The sequence below is a fragment of the Mustelus asterias genome, chromosome 10, assembly GCF_964213995.1.
Source record: "Mustelus asterias chromosome 10, sMusAst1.hap1.1, whole genome shotgun sequence".
NCBI lineage: Eukaryota > Metazoa > Chordata > Chondrichthyes > Carcharhiniformes > Triakidae > Mustelus > Mustelus asterias.
The window spans coordinates 85,836,518-85,856,761 of NC_135810.1; the positions used below are offsets into that span (position 1 = coordinate 85,836,518).

Consider the following 20,244-nt stretch of genomic DNA (forward strand, 5'->3'; position numbering starts at 1 on the left):
AAAATAAAAAGAGAGAGCCCAGAATTGTTTGCTAATGATAATTTAGTAAGAAGTCTTACAACACCAGGTTAAAGTCCCACAGGTTTATTTCCTTTAACCTGGACTTTAACCTGGTGTTGTTAGACTTGTTACTGTGTTTCTATTAGGATGGAGGGTTATAGGTCGGCCTAAAAGGTAGGGATATGTTCGGCACAACTTGTGGGGCCGAAGGGCCTGTTTTGTGCTGTAGTGTTTCTTTCTATGTTTACCCCAGTCCAACGCCGGCATCTCCACATAATGATAATTTAGACAGGTACTTGGCAAAGTAGATTATTAATGTCTAAAGGGAGCCAGGACTACTTTAACTCTCTCATGTGGTGAAAACATCAAATCAGCAGACAAGTGACGGATCCAATGGCCAGGGACTGTGCTACTTGTCATGCACCAACGCTCCAATGCCAGTCTTCCGTTGCCTGGATCAAAGATGGTTGCTGTATTTGTCACAGTCTCGTTGTTGACATGCGCATTCCTGCGTGCGTAGCTCTGGGGGCCTCGCTCGCTCTCTATGGTGCGGTCGCCATCACTGAGAGAGCGGAGGGGAGGGAACATGGCGGTGGAGTCCAGAGTCACCCAGGAGGAGATTAAGAAAGAGCCAGAAAAGCCGGTGGATCGAGAAAAGGTGAGGTCCGTTTGCAGTGGCGGCGGAGGGGCTGTTGATCCGAGGCTGGAGCGCGGGAAGTTGAGTTAGGCCAAAGCCTGGCGATAATGTAGCACGTTTGAAGGCGCCGCCGCCGCCTTCCTGTACTCGGCTCCTGGTTTCGAGGCCGTGGGCACTCTCCGGTCTGAATGAAGCTTCCCTCGGGGAGAGGGTGGCAGAAATTTGTCTGGTGGACCCGGCGGTATTGCCCCATTTTCGACACAAGTCCGATTTTAACCGGCGATTCTGGAAATTTCTGGAGTGAAAACCAAAGGCCAGAAGTTTTTTTTTGATTTAAATATTTTGTTCCTGACATTTTCCTTCGTGATCTGACAATCGTTAGCAGTATTAGAGTAACCTGCGGTCCTGCACCGAACCCAGTGACTTCTTGGTGTGTAAACCTGTGTGTAGATTGGTGCCCAGGAACCCGCGTAGTTGGGGCGTAAAGTGAAGAGGGTAGAGATTAGACTCGGGTGGTATCAGATGCTCTCTATAGGGACTGTTACTTAATTCCATCCGCTGGAGTGGAACTGAATATCGGGTAGCTGATCTGATGCCCATTTTGTGCCTTCGCTCAGGAGGAATTTCTACCTCCCGACGTAAAAAATGAAAACGCGGGCATAAGTTATTTACGCTGTGTCCAAATTTCCATCAATCTTCCTCCTCAGCACATCTCAATTCATTACATTCATATGAATGTACTTGTAAATCTGTGTAGGTTAGGAGGATTAGCGAGGTACATTTGTGGGGCTACGGGAATAGGGCCTGGGTGGGATGCTCTGTCGGAGAGTCGGTTGCAAACTCGTCGGGCCGAAAGGCCTCCTTCTGCACTTTTGGGATTCTATGATTATATGAAATCTCTTGAATTACATTTAAAACAGTTGTAAAATTAAGTGAAATTGATGCTGTAGGAAGCAAAACATTTGTCTGGTGATTTGTTAATTTGTGATTTTTTTTTTTCTTCAGTCTCAGACCTGCCATGTTTTTTGATTTGATTACATTTATGTTTGCAGTATAAATCACAATTAAACATTGGAAAGTTAATTGTATGCTTTTAAATATACTGTTCCTAATATGTATGGATTACATTTGGACAGCTTGAAACTTTAACAATTTCCGTACTTAAAGTAGGAATATATTGTGGGTCTGGACTTTTCAATTGTTTTAGAGGATCTCTTGTTTATATTGATTTTTATGTTCGAATGTATGTTAATGAGTGTCTAGAAGTAAGGGTGCAAATATATATCAATTAACAAGGATGCATGCATGGACATCATTTCATTCAAACTGATTATAACTTAGGAAATTTCATTGCTTCAACTTGGTAAAATTGTGGTAACAATACTGTTATTGCGGAGATACAGATTCCATTGGTTTCAGGAGCTATAATGGCCCTTTAGCTCCTTTGTTCATATATGTGCTGTAAAGTTGTTGGATGTTGAAACAACTGGATCTACATGAAGAACTTTTGTCTGGATCTAACTGACAGACAAATGATGGAGATTAAATGGATTTGGTAGGATTGATAGATGGTTCTTCCACAAATCAGATTTGAAGGATTGTCTTCTGTTTTTAAAAGAAAATCTTGACATAGACATAGAACAGTACAGCACAGAACAGGCCCTTCGGCCCACGATGTTGTGCCGACCTTCATCTGAAACCAAGATCAAGCTATCCCACTCCCTACCATCCTGGTGTGCTCCATGTGCCTATCCAATAACCGCTTAAATGATCCTAAAGTGTCTGACTCCACTATCACTGCAGGCAGTCCATTCCACACCCCAACCACACTCTGCGTGAAGAACCTACCTCTGATATCCTTCCTATATCTCCCACCATGAACCCTATAGTTATGCCCCCTTGTAATAGCTCCATCCACCCGAGGAAATAGTCTTTGAACGTTCACTCGATCTATCCCCTTCATCATTTTATAAACCTCTATTAAGTCTCCCCTCAATCTCCTCCGCTCCAGAGAGAACAGCCCCAGCTCCCTCAACCTTTCCTCATAAGACCGACACTCCAAACCAGGCAGCATCCTGGTAAATCTCCTCTGCACTCTTTCCAGCGCTTCCACATCCTTCTTATAGTGAGGTGACCAGAACTGCACGCAATATTCCAAATGCGGTCTCACCAAGGTCCTGTACAGTTGCAGCATAACCCCACGGCTCTTAAACTCCAACCCCCTGTTAATAAACGCTAACACACTATATGCCTTCTTCACAGCTCTATCCACTTGAGTGGCAACCTTTAGAGATCTGTGGATATGGACCCCAAGATCTCTCTGTTCCTCCACAGTCTTCAGAACCCTACCTTTGACCCTGTAATCCACATTTAAATTTGTCCTACCAAAATGAATCACCTCACATTTATCAGGGTTAAACTCCATTTGCCATTTTTCAGCCCAGCTTTGCATCCTATCTATGTCTCTTTGCAGCCTACAGCACCCCTCCACCTCATCCACTACTCCACCAATCTTGGTGTCATCAGCAAATTTACTGATCCACCCTTCAGCCCCCTCCTCTAAGTCATTAATAAAAATCACAAAGTTTTATATAAAACCAATAGCACAATTCTGGAAATACTGTGGGTCAAGTATCTGTGGAGAGAAGCAGTGATAATGTTCCGGTTGATGATGAACATTGACCTGAAACATTAACTGTTTCTCTTTCCATAGATGCTGCCTTACCTGCTGTGTGTTTCTAGCATTTTTTGTTGGCCTGTCTTATCCCTCATTCTTCCATTACCATCAAGGCAGGGGATTAACCCTGGTTCAATGAATAGTACAGAAGAGTGTGCCAAGAGCAGCACCAGGCAAATCTAAAAATGGAAGTGCCAACCTGGTGAAGCTACAACACAGGGCTACATGCATACCAACAGTGTGAGCAACAAGTGATAGAGCTAAGCAATCCCACAACCAATGGATTGTATCAGAGAACTGCCTTAATGCCAGCTGTGAATGGTGGTAGGCAATTAAACAGCTAACTGGAGAAGGAGGCTCAACAAATGTCCCCAATCAATGTTGGGAGAGTCCAGCACATCAATGCAAAAGATGGCTGAATTATTTGCAACCATCTTCGTAGAACAGTACAGCACAGTACAGGCCCTTTGGCCCTCGATGTTGTGCCAAGCTTTGTCCGAAACCAGGGTCAAGCTATCCCACTCCCTATCATTCTGAAATCTTCAGTCAGAACACCATATGGGTTACCCATCTTGGTTTCCTGAGGTCCGTTGCATCACGGATTTCAGTCTTCAGCCAGTTCAATTCGCTTGCACGATATCTCAAAATGTCTGAAAGCACTGAATGCAGCCAAGTTTATGGGCCCTGACAACATTTTGGATGTAGTCCCCCTCCAAGCCACTCGCCATCCCAACTTGGGAATATATTGCTGTTCCTTCGCAGTTGCTGGGTCAAAATCATGGAATTCCCTCCCCCAAGGCATTGTGGGTCAACCCACAACACTTGGACTGTAGTATTTCAAGAAGGCAGCTCACCGCCACCTTTTCAAGGGCAACAAAGGATGGGCAATAAATGCTGGCCAGCCAGCGACATCCATGTCCCACTGAAGACTTTTGTTCCAGAACTAACCAAACTACCAACACAGCTACAATGCTGGCAGTGTGGAAAGTTGTCCAGGTATGTCTGCTCAACAAAGAGCAGGACAAATCCAATCCGGGCAACCACTGACCCATCGGTCTACTCTCCATCTTCAGTAAAATGATGGAAGGTGTTGTCAACAGTGCTATCAAGCAGCACTTAGCAGTATGAACAAAGAACAATACAGCACAGGAACAGGCCCTTCGGCCCTCCAAGCCCGTGCCGCTCCCTGGTCCAAACTAGACCATTCTTTTGTATCCCTCCATTCCTACTCCGTTCATATGGCTGTCTAGATAAGTCTTAAATGTTCCCAGTGTGTCCGCCTCCACCACCTTGCCTGGCAGCACATTCCAGGCCCCCACCACCCTCTGTGTAAAATATGTCCTTCTGCTATCTGTGTTAAACCTCCCCCCCCCCTTCACCTTGAACCTATGACTCCTTGTGAACGTCACCTCTGACCTGGGGAAAAGCTTCCCACCGTTCACACTATCTATGCCTTTCATAATTTTATACACCTCTATTAAGTCTCCCCTCATCCTCCGTCTTTCCAGCGAGAATAACCCCAGTTTACCCAATCTCTCCTCATAACTAAGCCCCTCCATACCAGGCAACATCCTGGTAAACCTCCTCTGTACTCTCTCCAAAGCCTCCACGTCCTTCTGGTAGTGTGGCGACCAGAACTGGACGCAGTATTCCAAATGCGGCCGAACCAACGTTCTATACATCTGCAACGTCAGACCCCAACTTTTATACTCCATGCCCCGTCCTATAAAGGCAGGCATGCCATATGCCTTCTTCACCACCACCTCCACCTGTGACGTCACCTTCAAGGATCTGTGGACTTGCACACCCAGGTCCCTCTGCGTATCTACACCCTTTATGGTTCTGCCATTTATCGTATAGCTCCTCCCTACATTATTTCTACCAAAATGCAGCACTTCGCATTTATCAGGATTGAACTCCATCTGCCATTTCTTTGCCCAAATTTCCAGCCTATCTATATCCTTCTGTAGCTTCTGACAATGCTTCTCACTATCTGCAAGTCTTGCCAATTTTGTGTCGTCCGCAAACTTACTGATCACCCCAGTTACACCTTCTTCCAGATCATTTATATAAATCACAAACAGCAGAGGTCCCAATACAGAGCCCTGCGGAACACCACTAGTCACAGGCCTCCAGCCGGAAAAAGACCCTTCCACTACCACCCTCTGTCTTCTGTGACCAAGTAAGAAGTTTAACAACACCAGGTTAAAGTCCAACAGGTTTATTTGGTAGCAAAAGCCACACAAGCTTTCGGAGCTGCAAGCCCCTTCTTCAGGTGAGTGGGAATTCTGTTCACAAACAGAGCATATAAAGACACAAACTCAATTTACATGAATAATGGTTGGAATGCGAATACTTACAACTAATCAAGTCTTTAAGAAACAAAACAATGTGAGTGGAGAGAGCATCAAGACAGGCTAAAAAGATGTGTATTGTCTCCAGACAAGACAGCCAGTGAAATTCTGTGGGGGTTACAAATAGTGTGCCATGAACCCAATATCCCGGTTGAGGCCGTCCTCGTGTGTGCGGAACTTGGCTATCAGTTTCTGCTCAGCAACTCTGCGCCGTCGTGTGTCGCGAAGGCCGCCTTGGAGAACGCTTACCTGAATATCAGAGGCCGAATGCCCGTGACCGCTGAAGTGCTCCCCAACAGGAAGAGAACAGTCTTGCCTGGTGATTGTCGAGCGGTGTTCATTCATCCGTTGTCGCAGCGTCTGCATAGTTTCCCCAATGTACCATGCCTCGGGACATCCTTTCTTGCAGCGTATCAGGTAGACAACGTTGGCCGAGTTGCAAGAGTATGTACCGTGTACCTGGTGGATGGTGTTCTCACGTGAGATGATGGCATCTGTGTCGATGATCCGGCACGTCTTGCAGAGTTTGCTGTGGCAGGGTTGTGTGGTGTCATGGTCACTGTTCTCCTGAAGGCTGAGTAGTTTGCTGCGGACAATGGTCTGTTTGAGGTTGTGCGGTTGTTTGAAGGCAAGAAGTGGGGGTGTGGGGATGGCCTTGGCGAGATGATCGTCTTCATCAATGACATGTTGAAGGCTCCGGAGGAGATGCCGTAGCTTCTCCACTCCGGGGAAGTACTGGACAACGAAGGGTACTCTGTCCACTGTGTCCCGTGTTCGTCTTCTGAGGAGGTCGGTGCGGTTTTTCGCTGTGGCGCGTTGGAACTGTTGATCAATGAGTCGAGCGCCATATCCTGTTCTTATGAGGCCATCTTTCAGCGTCTGGAGGTGTCTGTTGCGATCCTCCTCATCCGAGCAGATCCTGTGTATATGGAGGGCTTGTCCGTAGGGGATGGCTTCTTTAACGTGTTTAGGGTGGAAGCTGGAGAAGTGGAGCATTGTGAGGTTATCCGTGGGCTTGCGGTACAGTGAGGTGACCGTCCTTAATGGAGATGCGTGTGTCCAAGAATGCAACCGATTCCGGAGAGTAGTCTATGGTGAGCCTGATGGTGGGATGGAACTTGTTGATGTCATCATAGAGTTGTTTCAGTGATTGTTCACCATGAGTCCAAAGGAAGAAAATGTCATCGATGTATCTAGTGTATAGCATCGGTTGAAGGTCCCGTGCGGTGAAGAAGTCTTGTTCGAACCTGTGCATGAAGATGTTGGCATATTGAGGTGCGAATTTGATCCCCATGGCTGTTCCGTGTGTCTGGATGAAGAACTGGTTGTTGAAGGTGAAGATATTGTGGTCCAGGATGAAGCGGATGAGATGTAAAATTGCATCTGGAAACTGGCAGTTGTTGGCGCTGAGCACTGAGGCCGTTGCAGCAATGCCATCGTCATGGGGGAAGCTGGTGTAGAGTGCCGAGACATCCATTGTGACGAGGAGCGCTCCTGGTTCAACTGCTCCATGTGTGCCGAGTTTCTGTAGGAAGTCCGTTGTGTCGCGACAAAAGCTGGGGGTTCTTTGTACAATGGGTTTCAGGATGCCCTCGACATAGCCGGAGAGGTTCTCGCAAAGGGTCCCATTGCCCGATACGATGGGACGGCCGGGTGTGTTTGCCTTGTGTATCTTCGGGAGGCAGTAGAGATCTCCAACACGGGGAGTACGTGGGATGAGAGCACGGAGGGTGTTCTGAAGGTCCGGATCAAAGGTCTTGATCAGAGTGTTGAGTTGACGGGTGTGTTCTTTGGTCGGATCTGCAGGTAACTGTGACCAAGCCAGTTCTCCACCCATCTAGCCACCTCCCCCTTTATCCCATGAGATCCAACCTTTTTCACCAGCCTACCATGAGGGACTTTGTCAAACGCTTTACTAAAGTCCATATAGACGACATCCACGGCCCTTCCCTCGTCAACCATTCTGGTCACTTCTTCAAAAAACTCCACCAGGTTAGTGAGGCATGACCTCCCTCTCACAAAACCATGCTGACTATCGTTAATGAGAGTTTATTCCTTTCTAAATGCGCATACATCCTATCTCTAAGAATCTTCTCCAACAACTTCCCCACCACGGACGTCAAGCTCACCAGCCTATAATTACCCGGGTTATCCTTCCTACCCTTCTTAAATAACGGGACCACATTAGCTATCCTCCAATCCTCTGGGACTTCACCTGCGTCCAGTGACGAGACAAAGATTTGCGTCAGAGGCCCAGCGATTTCATCTCTCGTCTCCCTGAGCAGCCTTGGATAGATTCCATCAGGCCCTGGGGATTTGTCAGTCTTTATATTCTCTAACAAACCTAACACTTCCTCCTTTGGAATGGAGATTTTCTCCAACGGTTCAACACTCCCCTCCGAGACACTCCCAGTCAACACATCCCCCTCTTTTGTGAATACCGACGCAAAGTATTCATTTAGGATCTCCCCTACTTCTTTGGGCTCCAAGCATAATTCCCCACTTTTGTCCCTGAGAGGTCCGATTTTTTCCCTGACAACCCTTTTGTTCCTAACGTATGAATAAAATGCCTTGGGATTCTCCTTAATCCTGTCTGCCAAGAACATTTCGTGACCCCTTTTTGCTCTTCTAATTCCCCGTTTGAGTTCTTTCCTAAATTTCTTTGTACTCCTCCAGAGCTCCCTCCGTTTTTAGCTGCCTGGACCTAACATACGCCTCTCTTTTCTTTTTGACCAGTCCCTCAATTTCCCAGGTTATCCACGGTTCTCAAATCCTACCCTTCCTATCCTTTTTTACAGGCACATGCCTGTCCTGTAGCCCTAACAACTGTTCCTTAAAAGACTCCCACATGCCAGATGTGGATTTACCCTCAAACAGCCTCTCCCAATCAAGAGCTGCCAATTTCTGCCTAATCCCACTAAAGTTAGCCTTCCCCCAATCCAACACCTTACCCTTGGGACACCACTCATCCTTTTCCATCACTATCCTAAAGCTAACAGAATTGTGGTCACTATTTGCCACATGTTCCCCTACCGAAACTTTGAAGACCTGACCGGGCTCATTCCCCAGTACGAGGTCCAGTATAGCCCCCGCTCTAGTCGGGCTATCTACATATTGTTCCAAAGAACCCTCCTGTACGCATTTTACAAATTCCTCCCCATTCAGAGTCCCTGCTCTCAGCGATTTCCAGTCTATACCAGGGAAATTGAAGCCTCCCACGACAACAACCCTATTTTTCCTGCACCTATCCAGTATCTCCTGACATATCCGTTCTTCCACTTCCCTTGGGCTGTTGGGGGGCCTGTAGTACACCCCCAACATAGTGACTGTGCCCTTCCTGTTTCTAAGCTCCACCCAGAGTGACTCGTTACACGACCCCTCTGAATTGTCCTCCCTCTGCACCGCTGTAATATGCTCTCCAACTAATACTGCTACTCCCCCACCTCTTTTGGCCCCTCCTCTGTCTCGCCTAAAACACTTGTACCCCGGAATATTCAGCTGTCAGTCCTGTCTGTCTTTCAACCAAGTCTCTGTCACCGCAACCACATCCAAATTCCTCGTGAGCATTAAGGCCCTAAGTTCGTCTGTCTTACCTGCTACGCTCCTTGCATTGAAGTATAAGCACTCCAGACCTCCAGGCCCAGTGAGGTCATCCTCCCCCAGAGTGCTCTTCTTCTTTGCCAGCCTTGTCCCAGCCCCAAGCTCGTCCCCAGCCTCTACACTTGTAGACCTAATATTTTTATCCCCACCCCCCTGCCATACTAGTTTAAACCCCCCCGAACTGCACTAGCAAACCTCCCAGCCAGGATATTCGTGCCCTTCCAACTTAGTTGTGACCCGTCCTTCTTGTACAGGTGCCATCCTCTCCTGAAAACTTCCCATTGATCTAGGAAAATGAAGCCCTCCCTCCTGGACCAGTCCTTTAGCCAAGCATTCAATTGTACTAACTCCCTATTCTTAGCTTCACTGGCACGAGGCATTGGGAGCAGCCCAGAGATGGCCACCCTGGAGGCCCTACTTTTTAGCCTATTCCCCAACTCCTTGAATTGCTCTCGTAGGATCCCCCCTGCTCTTCCTATCTACGTCATTTGCACCAATGTGTACAATGACATCCGTTTCTTTATCTTCCCCTTTTAATATGCCTCCTATCCGCTCGGAGACATCCATGACCCTAGCACCAGGTAGGCAGACTACCATCCTGGAGTCCCGTTCGCACCCACAGAATCGCCTGTCTGTGCCTCTAACCGATGCATCCCCCACCACTATTGCTCTCCTAACCCCTCTCTTTCCTTTCCGGGCCACAGAGCCTGACTACGCACTGATGTTTCATTTAAGTTTTTCTCGGGTCATTCACCTCCTGACCTCATTATAGCCTTGGTCCAAACATGGACAAAAGAACTAAATTTCAAAGGTGAGGTGAGTGACTGCCACTTTGACATCAAGGCAACATTTGATTGAATGTGGCATTAACAAGGCTTCGTCAATGGGAATTGGGGGCCAAACCCATTGCAGTCACATACCTGGCACAAATAAAGATGATTGTGGTTGCTGGAGGCAATGTTCCTCTTGAAGCCACACACCATCCTGACTTGGAACTATATTGCTGTTTCTTCAATGTCACTGGTTCAGATTCCTGGAACACGCTTCCTAACAACAGTGTAGGTGTATTAATCAGAATGCAGCAGTTCAAGAAGATGGCTTACCACCATCTTAGGGCAATTAGGGATTAGCACTACATCCCATAATGGCATTATTTTTAAAAAAGGTCGGTCTTGCATACAAAGCTGTGTTGGATATTTTAATATGAGGATGTTTGCAGTGGTACTCATTTATCATAGTTTTAAATAGATTCCATGCCTAGTTTATCAAGTTCCCAATGAGCCAGTTTTTTTTAAAACCTTGCTTCACATTGTACTTCACCTTGTTTCAAACCAAAACCCAGTGACTTGGTTTTCTAGACTTGTACTCTCACTGCTTCACTTTAAAGTACTTGGTTGTCAATTTGGAACCTAACTCCTGAAATGTAGTGTTGGATCCCTATGACATGGAAAGAAACACAACACCGTATACTCAAAACTTTATCCTTTATTGCTAGTGTTTAAAACTGGACTTTCTACGGAACAAAATTAAGATGGCTGCTACAAGTCGCCTGAGCAGAGTTGATCCTCTGGGAGCAGTTTCATGAACAGAAGGATTCCTCTTTTTCAGCTTCTGGAATTTCACACTTCCTTGTAGAAACAACTTGTAATCAACAAATGCAGAGGAAGTGGAGACAAACTTGCTCACCATCCTGAACTATAACAGAAGAGATCAAAATTCATTACTGAAAGAATTGTTAATAACCAAGTCTCTCTGCTCAGGAGGAACAATGGAAGCACAGAAACTGATTAAGTTGCAATTAACTAGTACTGGGCCATGTCTCGTGACCTTTATGGAAAATATTAACATTGCATCTTTGGGCCTTACTGGCAGACTACTGTTAATGTCAACCGGACAGAAGTTGAGTCGATTACCATCTCTCAACTCCACATGGTCTGCTTGATTTTAAAAGTGTCTGACCAATGCCTGCCAAGCGGCCTAAACACAAAGCTCATCTTGCAGCAGCATCTTTCATTTCAAGGAATTTCGTATTGTTTAACCAACCAGAAACATATCGGAATTGAACCACACCTCAAAGGAAATACCTTCTATATTCTGACTTTGAACTCTGGAAATCGGGTGAACTAATATTCATTTTCTCTGGTCCTTATACAGTAAAACTCCTTTTCTCTATTTGCCACCCTTTACTGTGTGAATGTATGGAGCGGGACACGATGAACACTCCTTTTGTGTGTTTTGAATGTGTAAAATGAGCTAACTTTCTGAGTTAATCCTAACTCCGTTTCTGTGGATTATTCGTAAAATTGGATCGCAAATTGAGGGGTTGGGAAAACATGCCACTGCTTGTTCTTTTTAAAAAAAAACTAATTCAAGATACCTGCTTATGGACAGGTGTAAAGAAGAAATCAGCGCTGTTTGACTATCGCTTTCCTGTCCTTAACCATAGTACTATTTTTACAACTGTGAACCCAAAACAAAACTTGAACTAAAAGAAGTTTGCTTACCTGTCATTGAACTCCAGACATCCACCTTATTTTGTCTTCCTGAATTGCATCTCCCAGATGCATGGCATTGTGCAATGTAGTAGAGAACCCATAGGTAAGTTAGAAAACAGTTTTGGGTGAAGGAAGTCTTGTAATTCCATTTCAACCATGCATTCTGACAAATTAAGGATGAACTGGTCACTTTAACATTGAATTTTCCTGTAAGCGGCATAACACTCAGTCCTTGAGATTATATATTAGTAAAAACGCAAGCATAGGGAAAGCATTATAATGGGACCAGAAATACAGAGATCACCCCACAACAGTGTACTCCCAAAAAAGGTATTTTAGTAGCTGTAAGGTGCTTTGGAATATTCTAATGTTATGAAAGGTCCTTAAAAAAATGCAAATCTTTTTAACCATTCCAGAAAAGTCTGCCTTGATGAACACTAGAAAAGTGGCTACATTTTTGTGAGGAAAATTGTCAGATCATCCCATGACTTCCTTCGTACAAATTAAGCTGGCAAAGCCAGACACATTACACTGAAAGGGAACACAAATTGTTACATTGTGTAGAAACAATTTACTTGAGCTATAGCAATGCTTGAAATAAAAATCATTTTTTAGACTTTTCTGCAAATTTACATGAGCTTTTGGAGCCCGATGTTTTGTTCCTTCGGTTTTTGATGCTTAAAAAATGCAGCAGAACACCGCCACCCACTACAGATTTTACCATGCCGAAAAGATGGTCTTTAATTGTTAATGTTCGTGGATACACTCTCTTGTGCATGTGATTACCTTTCCAAAACCTCCATTTGTGAAATGCAATATTGTTTTGTGGATATGATTCCATCATCCCCTCTTCCCACTCCTTAGGAATTCCCATCCTCAACTATATTGAGGAGGAGGAGGAAAGTCAGTGAAGAGTCACGTTAGGTTACTTTTCCATACCTTGGCATTAGTCTTGAATGGCGAAAGGATGGTGAAGAAAGTGAATTTGATTACTGTGATATGGAATATTATGTATATTAACAACTTTACATTAGCCTGTTAATGTGTTGAGTCCAACCCTTTGCCAGTAGGTTTAAGCTCCATGGCTAAGAACCTACAATGCCATAGAAACTGTCCTTTTGCCAGTTTTGCACTTTGTAACTTAAGCATTTTTCTGCTTAAAGCTGTACATAGTGGTAGATAAGAACATAAGAAATAGGAGCAGGAGTAGGCCATCTAGCCCCTCGAGCCTCCCCGCCATTCAATAAGATCATGGCTGATCTGATAGTGGTTTAGTTCCAGTTACCCGCCCGCTCCCCATAACCCTTAATTCCCTTATTGATCAGAAATCTACCTACCTGTGACTTAAACATATTTAACGAGGTAGCCTCCACTGCTTCAATGGGCAGAGAATTCCAGAGATTCACTACCCTCTGAGAGAAGAAGTTCCTCCTCAACTCTGTTCTAAACTGACTCCCCCTTATTTTGAGGCTGTGTCCTCTAGTTCTTGTTTCCTTTCTAAGTGGAAAGAATCTCTCTGCCTCTACCCTGTCTAGCCCCTTCATTATCTTATATGTCTCTATAAGATCTCCCTTCAGCCTTCTAAACTCCAACGAGTACAGGCCCAATCTACTCAATCTCTCCTCATAAGCTAACCCCCTCATCTCCGGTATCAACCTGGTGAACCTTCTCTGTACTCCCTCCAAGGCCAATATATCCTTCCGCAAATAAGGGGACCAAAATTGCACACAGTACTCTAGTTGCGGCCTCACCAGTACCTTGTACAATTGCAGCAAGACCTCCCTGCTTTTATACTCCATCCCCTTCGCAATAAAGGCCAACATTCCATTTGCCTTCTTGATCACCTGCTGCACCTGCAAACTGAGTTTTTGCGATTCATGCACAAGGACCCCCAGGTCCCTCTGCACAGTAGCATGTTGTAATTTTTCACCATTTAAATAATAGTCCATTTTACTATTGTTCCTTCCAAAGTGGATAACCTCACACTTGTCAACGTTACACTTCATCTGCCAGATCCTCGCCCACTCACTTAGCCTATCCAAATCTCTCTGCAGACTTTCCGCATCCTCCACGCAATTCGCTTTCCCACTCATCTTTGTGTCATCTGCAAACTTTGTTACCCTACACTCGGTCCCCTCCTCCAGATCGTCTATGTATATGGTAAACAGTTGAGGCCCCAGCACCGATCCCTGCGGCACGCCACTAGTCACCAACTGCCAACCAGAAAAGCACCCATTTATTCCAACTCTCTGCTTCCTGTTAGATAGCCAATCCTCAATCCACGCTAACACTTTACCCCCAACTTCTGCAGCAACCTTTTGTGAGGCACCTTATCGAACGCCTTCTGGAAATCCAGAAACACCACATCCACCGGTTCCCCTCTGTCAACTGCACTCGTTACATCTTCATAAAAATCCAGTAAATTCGTCAAACATGACTTTCCCATCATGAATCCATGCTGCGTCCGCTTGATCGAACCATTTTTTTCCCAGGTGTCCTGCTATTTCTTCTTTAATGATGGATTCCAGCAATCTCCTAACTACGGACGTTAAGCTAACCGGCCTGTAGTTACCCGCCTTTTGTCTACCTCCTTTTTTAAACAGTGGCGTCACATTAGCTGTTTTCCAATCAACCGGCACTTCCCCAGAGTCCAGCGAATTTTGATAAATTACAACCAATGCATCTGCTATTACTTCTGCCATTTCTTTCAGTACCCTGGGATGCGTTCCATCTGGGCCCGGGGACTTGTCTACCTTTAGTCCCTTTAGCCTACCAAGCACTACCTCGTTAGTAAAAGTAATCGTTTTAAGGACCTCACCCCCTACAGTCCCGTCAATTTTCGGTAAGCTATTTGTGTCCTCTACCGTGAAGACCGACACAAAAAACTTGTTTAAGGCCTCGGCCATTTCCTCGTTTCCCATTATTAAATCCCCCTTCTCGTCTTCTAAGGGTCCAACATTTACTTTAGCTACTCTTTTCCTTTTATATATATATTTGTAAAAACTTTTACTATCAGTTTTTATATTTTGTGCTAGTTTAGTTTCATAATCTATCTTTCCTTTCTTTATCGCTTTCTTAGTAGTTCTTTGTTGTTTTTTAAAGCTTTCCCAATCTTCTAATTCCCCACTAGTTTTGGCCACTCTGTATGCATCGCTTTTTAATTTAATACTCTCCTTTATTTCCTTAGTTATCCACGGCTGGTTATCCCTTTTCTTACATTCCTTCTTTATCACAGGAATATATTTTTGCTGAGTACTGAGAAAAATCTCCTTAAAAATCCGCCACTGTTGCTCAGCTGTCCTCCTAACTAGTCTGCGCTCCCAGTCTAGATTTGGTAGTCCTCTCTTTTTAATAGGTTCAGAAGAGATGTTTGGCACAAATATTGAGGTATACTGAACAAAATATTCAACCATGGTTCACTGAGCGCACTCGTGCCTTTTGTGATATTGGGGGAATGTATCACTATCAGATGAGATGTTAACTGAAGGTTGTCTGCCCTCTGGAGTGACGTAATAGACCCCTTGGCACTATTGGAAGAAGAGTAGGGAGTTCACCTGTTGTTCTCCCCAATAATTATCCCTCCAGCAACACCCAAAGCAGTTGATCTAGTCAAATAAACTTTTCCAGCTACGGAACCTCTGGTGACCTGCAAGGAACCCCAAACATTCTCAGAATGTCAATGCCCTTTTTTGCCACAAAATAGGTGCGAACACAGAAATCAAGTGTAAACAAGTGATGTTCGAGAGCTGGATTCTCATTTCAGGTGTGGCATTCAGTCTGCTCCTGTTTTTTGCAATTATAGCTATGTATTGGGAGAAACCACTTTTTCACAAGTATGTTGAGTTGAAAAGGAAGGAGCAAATGAACTGCTCTGGCTGCACTAGGATATGCATGCATTAAGCTGTTCCACAAATTCATCAATGGTAGTGCACTGAAGCGTTGCTTTAGTGTGGAGTCAGAAGTCATGTCAGTCAGGTTCTCATAATTGTGCAGTGATAAGTCACCTGTCCTCCTGGCTGTTAGTGCAAATGGGTTGTGAGCCCACGTTTTGCTCATCTGACAGACAAGCATTCAAACCCAGAGTGTAAGCCATGCAGGTGCTGTGTAATATCACTGAAAATATCTTCCTCGGGTTGAATTAGCTTCAGTGAGAAAGTCATTCAGCGTGGGTATGGAGTTGGAGGTCTTATTTTCTATGCATGAAATCCAGAAGCATTTTCTCAATCACAGTGAAACCTTGCTTGTTGCAGTGAAGATGATATCCTTCCTTGTAGTGACAGGTTCACTTTATTTAGCTTTGTGAAAATAGCTGCAAGATATGCAAGTCTCAGAAGCGATGAAGTACTTGTCATCAACTCTGAAAAGTGACATTTCTGATCCGCACAAACACCAACTTCACGACAAAGCTCAAAAAGTCTCTGAACACCCCGCCTCGTGCAATTTAATAAAACTACAGCTGATCTGATCGTGATCTCGACTTGGAGAAAATCCTTTGATCTGAAAGCACTTCAGCGTGAGTTCAGTTAAACATGTGAACAATAAATTTGAAAATGGGATTTACAAATGCATTTTAAATGGCTCTATGTTGGATTGAACCAAAAAGTGAACGTTGGTACTTGAATTCTGAGGATGATAGTCTTTACATAAACGAGATGGAATCTTTTTTTTTTGTTGAATATATTAATTCATTTGAAGGATAATAAGCATATGCCCTATACCAAGCAGTTTAACGATTGAGAATCGAGTATGCATAAGTATTTCAATGCTAAATATTCCAAGGTCAGGTAGCTGTTTTATCAATGCAGTTGTTTGTCAAAATGCATTTATCTAATTTTAGTTGATATTGTTAATTTATTACAACTATTGAATCTTTATTGAAATGTCTATGCTTTTGGTCAGGCACTGTGCAGCTGAGCTATTGTCCCTAACTGGTCCTGTTGTATGATCATGAGAATAGTAATTAAATAATATCTGCGATTGTCTTTCTTCTCGAGAGAAAAGAGTTGGTTGAAGGCTCACTCGTCTGCCTTTCATCAAAGAACAAAGAACAATACAGCACAGGAACAGGCCCTTCGGCCCTCCAAGCCTGCGCCGCTCCCCGGTCCAGGATTGAATCCTGAATCCAGGATCCCCGCCCAATTTTCCAGCCTATCTACATACCAATATCCTATCCACCGAGCTGTCCCTCACAGCTACGATGCTTTGTTCATTACAACCTATTAACTTACCCCCACCCCCCCATTCCAGACCATGTGATCTCCAGGGAGAGGCGAAAACCCAGAGTGAAAAACCCCAGGGCCAATATGGGGAAAAAAAATCTGGGAAATTCCTCTCCGACCCCCTGAGGCGATCGAAACGAGTCCAGGAGATCACAATGGCCCTGATCACAATGGCCCTTCCCAACCCTAGTCATTTCCACTTCCACGAACACCATATGAATTCCCTGCCCCCGAGACAGGTTCCCAACTATCCGCAGTCTCACTCTGTACTGGCACCAGCAAGATGATCATAGAATGAAGCCTTGAAACGAGAAACCAGGAACAATTAGCCCGCGCCGCTCCCTGGTCCAAACTAGACCACTCTTTTGTATCCCTCCATTCCCACTCCGTTCATATAGCTGTCTAGATAAGTCCGCCTCCACCACCTTGCCCGGCAACCCATTCCAGGCCCCCACGACCCTCTGTGTAAAATATGTCCTTCTGATATCTGTGTTAAACCTCCCCCCCTTCACCTTGAACCTATGACCCCTCGTGAACGTCACCACCGACCCGGGGAAAAGCTTCCCACCGTTCACCCTATCTATGCCTTTCATAATTTTATACACCTCTATTAAGTCTCCCCTCATCCTCCGTCTTTCCAAGGAGAACAACCCCAGTTTCCCCAATCTCTCCTCATAACCAAGCCCCTCCATACCAGGCAACATCCTGGTAAACCTCCTCTGTACTCTCTCCAAAGCCTCCACGTCCTTCTGGTAGTGTGGCGACCAGAACTGGATGCAGTATTCCAAATGCGGCCGAACCAACGTTCTATACATCTGCAACATCAGACCCCAACTTTTATACTCTATGCCCCGTCCTATAAAGGCAAGCATGCCATATGCCTTCTCCACCTGTGACGTCACCTTCAAAGATCTGTGGACTTGCACACCCAGGTCCCTCTGCGTCTCTACACCCTTTATGGTTCTTCCATTTATCGTGTAGCTCCTCCCTACATTATTCCCACCAAAATGCATCACTTCGCATTTATCAGGATTGAACTCCATCTGCCATTTCCTTGCCCAAATTTCCAGCCTATCTATATCCTTCTGTAGCCTCTGACAATGTTCCTCACTATCTGCAAGTCCTGCCAGTTTTGTGTCGTCCGCAAACTTACTGATCACCCCAGTTACTCCTCCTTCCAGATCATTTATATAAATCACAAACAGCAGAGGTCCCAATACAGAGCCCTGCGGTACACCACTAGTCACAGGCCTCCAGCCGGAAAAAGACCCTTCCACTACCACCCTCTGTCTTCTATGACCAAGCCAGTTCTCCACCCATCTAGCCACCTCCCCCTTTATCCCATGGGATCCAACCTTTTTCACTAGCCTACCATGAGGGACTTTGTCAAATGCTTTACTAAAGTCCATATAGACAACATCCACAGCCCTTCCTTCGTCAACCATTTTGGTCACTTCTTCAAAAAACACCACCAGGTTCGTGAGGCATGACCTCCCTCTCACAAAACCATGTTGACTATCGTTAATGAGTTTATTCCTTTCTAAATGCGCATACATCCTATCTTTAAGAATCTTCTCCAACAACTTCCCCACCACGGACGTCAAGCTCACCGGCCTATAATTACCCGGGTTATCCTTCCTACCCTTCTTAACTAACGGGACCACATTGGCTATCCTCCAATCCTCTGGGACCTCACCTGTGTCCAGTGACGAGACAAAGATTTGCGTCAGAGGCCCAACGATTTCACCTCTCGTCTCCCTGAGCAGCCTTGGATAGATTCCATCAGGCCCTGGGGATTTGTCAGTCTTTATATTCTCTAACAAACCTAACACTTCCTCCTTTGTAATGGAGATTTTCTCCAACGGTTCAACACTCCCCTCCGAGACACTCCCAGTCAACACATCCCTCTCCTTAGTGAATACCGACGCAAAGTATTCATTTAGGATCTCCCCTACCTCTTTGGGCTCCAAGCATAAGTCCCCACTTTTGTCCCTGAGAGGTCCGATTTTTTCCCTAACAACCCTTTTGTTCCTAACGTATGAATAAAATGCCTTGGGATTCTTCTTAATCCTGTCTGCCAAGAACATTTCGTGACCCCTTTTTGCTCTTCTAATTCCCCGTTTGAGCATTTTCCTACTTTCATTATACTCATCCAGAGCTCCCTCCGTTTTTAGCTGCTTGGATCTAACATACGCCTCTCTTTTCCTTTTGACCAGTCCCTCAATTTCCCTGGTTATCCACGGTTCTCTAATCCTACCCTTCCTATCCTTTTTTACAGGCACATGCTTGTCCTGTAGCCCTAACAACCGTTCCTTAAAAGACTGCCACATACCAGATGTGGATTTACCCTCAAACAGCCTCTCCCAATCAAGAGCTGCCAATTTCTGCCTGATCCCAATAAAGTTAGCCTTCCCCCAATCCAACACCTTACCCTTGGGACACCACTCATCCTTTTCCATCACTATCCTAAAGCTAACAGAATTGTGGTCACTATTTGCCACATGTTCCCCAACCAAAACTTTGAAGACCTGACCGGGCTCATTCCCCAGCACCAGGTCCAGTATAGCCCCCTCTCTAGTTGGGCTGTCCACATATTGTTCCAACGAACCCTCCTGTACACATTTTGCAAATGCCTCACCATCCAGAGTCCCTGCCCTCAGCGATTTCCAGTCTATACCAGGGAAATTGAAGTCTCCCACTACAACAACCCTATATTTCCTGCACCTATCCAGTATCTCCTGACATATCCATTCTTCCACTTCCCTTGGGCTGTTGGGGGGCCTGTAGTACACCCCCAACATAGTGACTGCGCCTTTCCTGTTTCTAAGCTCCACCCAGAGTGACTCGCTACACGACTCCTCCGAATTGTCCTCCCTCTGCACCGCTGTAATATGCTCTCCAACCAATACCGCTACTCCCCCACCTCTTTTGGCCCCTCCTCTGTCTCGCCTAAAACACTTGTACCCTGGAATATTCAGCTGCCAGTCCTGTCCCTCTTTCAACCAAGTCTCTGTCACCGCAACCACATCCAAATTCCTCGTGCGCATTAAGGCCCCAAGTTCGTCTGTTTTACCTGCTACGCTCCTTGCATTGAAGTATAAGCACTCCAGACCCCCAGGCTCAGTGAGGTCGTCCTCCCCCAGAGTGCTCTTCTTCTTTGCCAGCCTTGTCCCAGCCCCAAGCTCGTCCCCAGCCACCACACTTATAGACCTAATAGTTTGATCCCCACCCCCCTGCCATACTAGTTTAAACCCCCCCGAAC

General features: G+C 45.4%; 1 protein-coding gene across 1 annotated transcript in view; it reads left to right on the forward strand.

The window, feature by feature from the left end:
- Positions 1 to 483: 483 nt before the first annotated feature.
- Positions 484 to 20,244, forward strand: part of sap18 (Sin3A-associated protein) — a 29,802-nt gene continuing 10,041 nt past the window's right edge. The window contains exon 1 of the mRNA XM_078222124.1: positions 484 to 658. Coding sequence (XP_078078250.1) covers positions 545 to 658 — 114 coding nt within the window. The 5' untranslated portion in view covers positions 484 to 544. The remainder of the gene's footprint in view (positions 659 to 20,244) is intronic.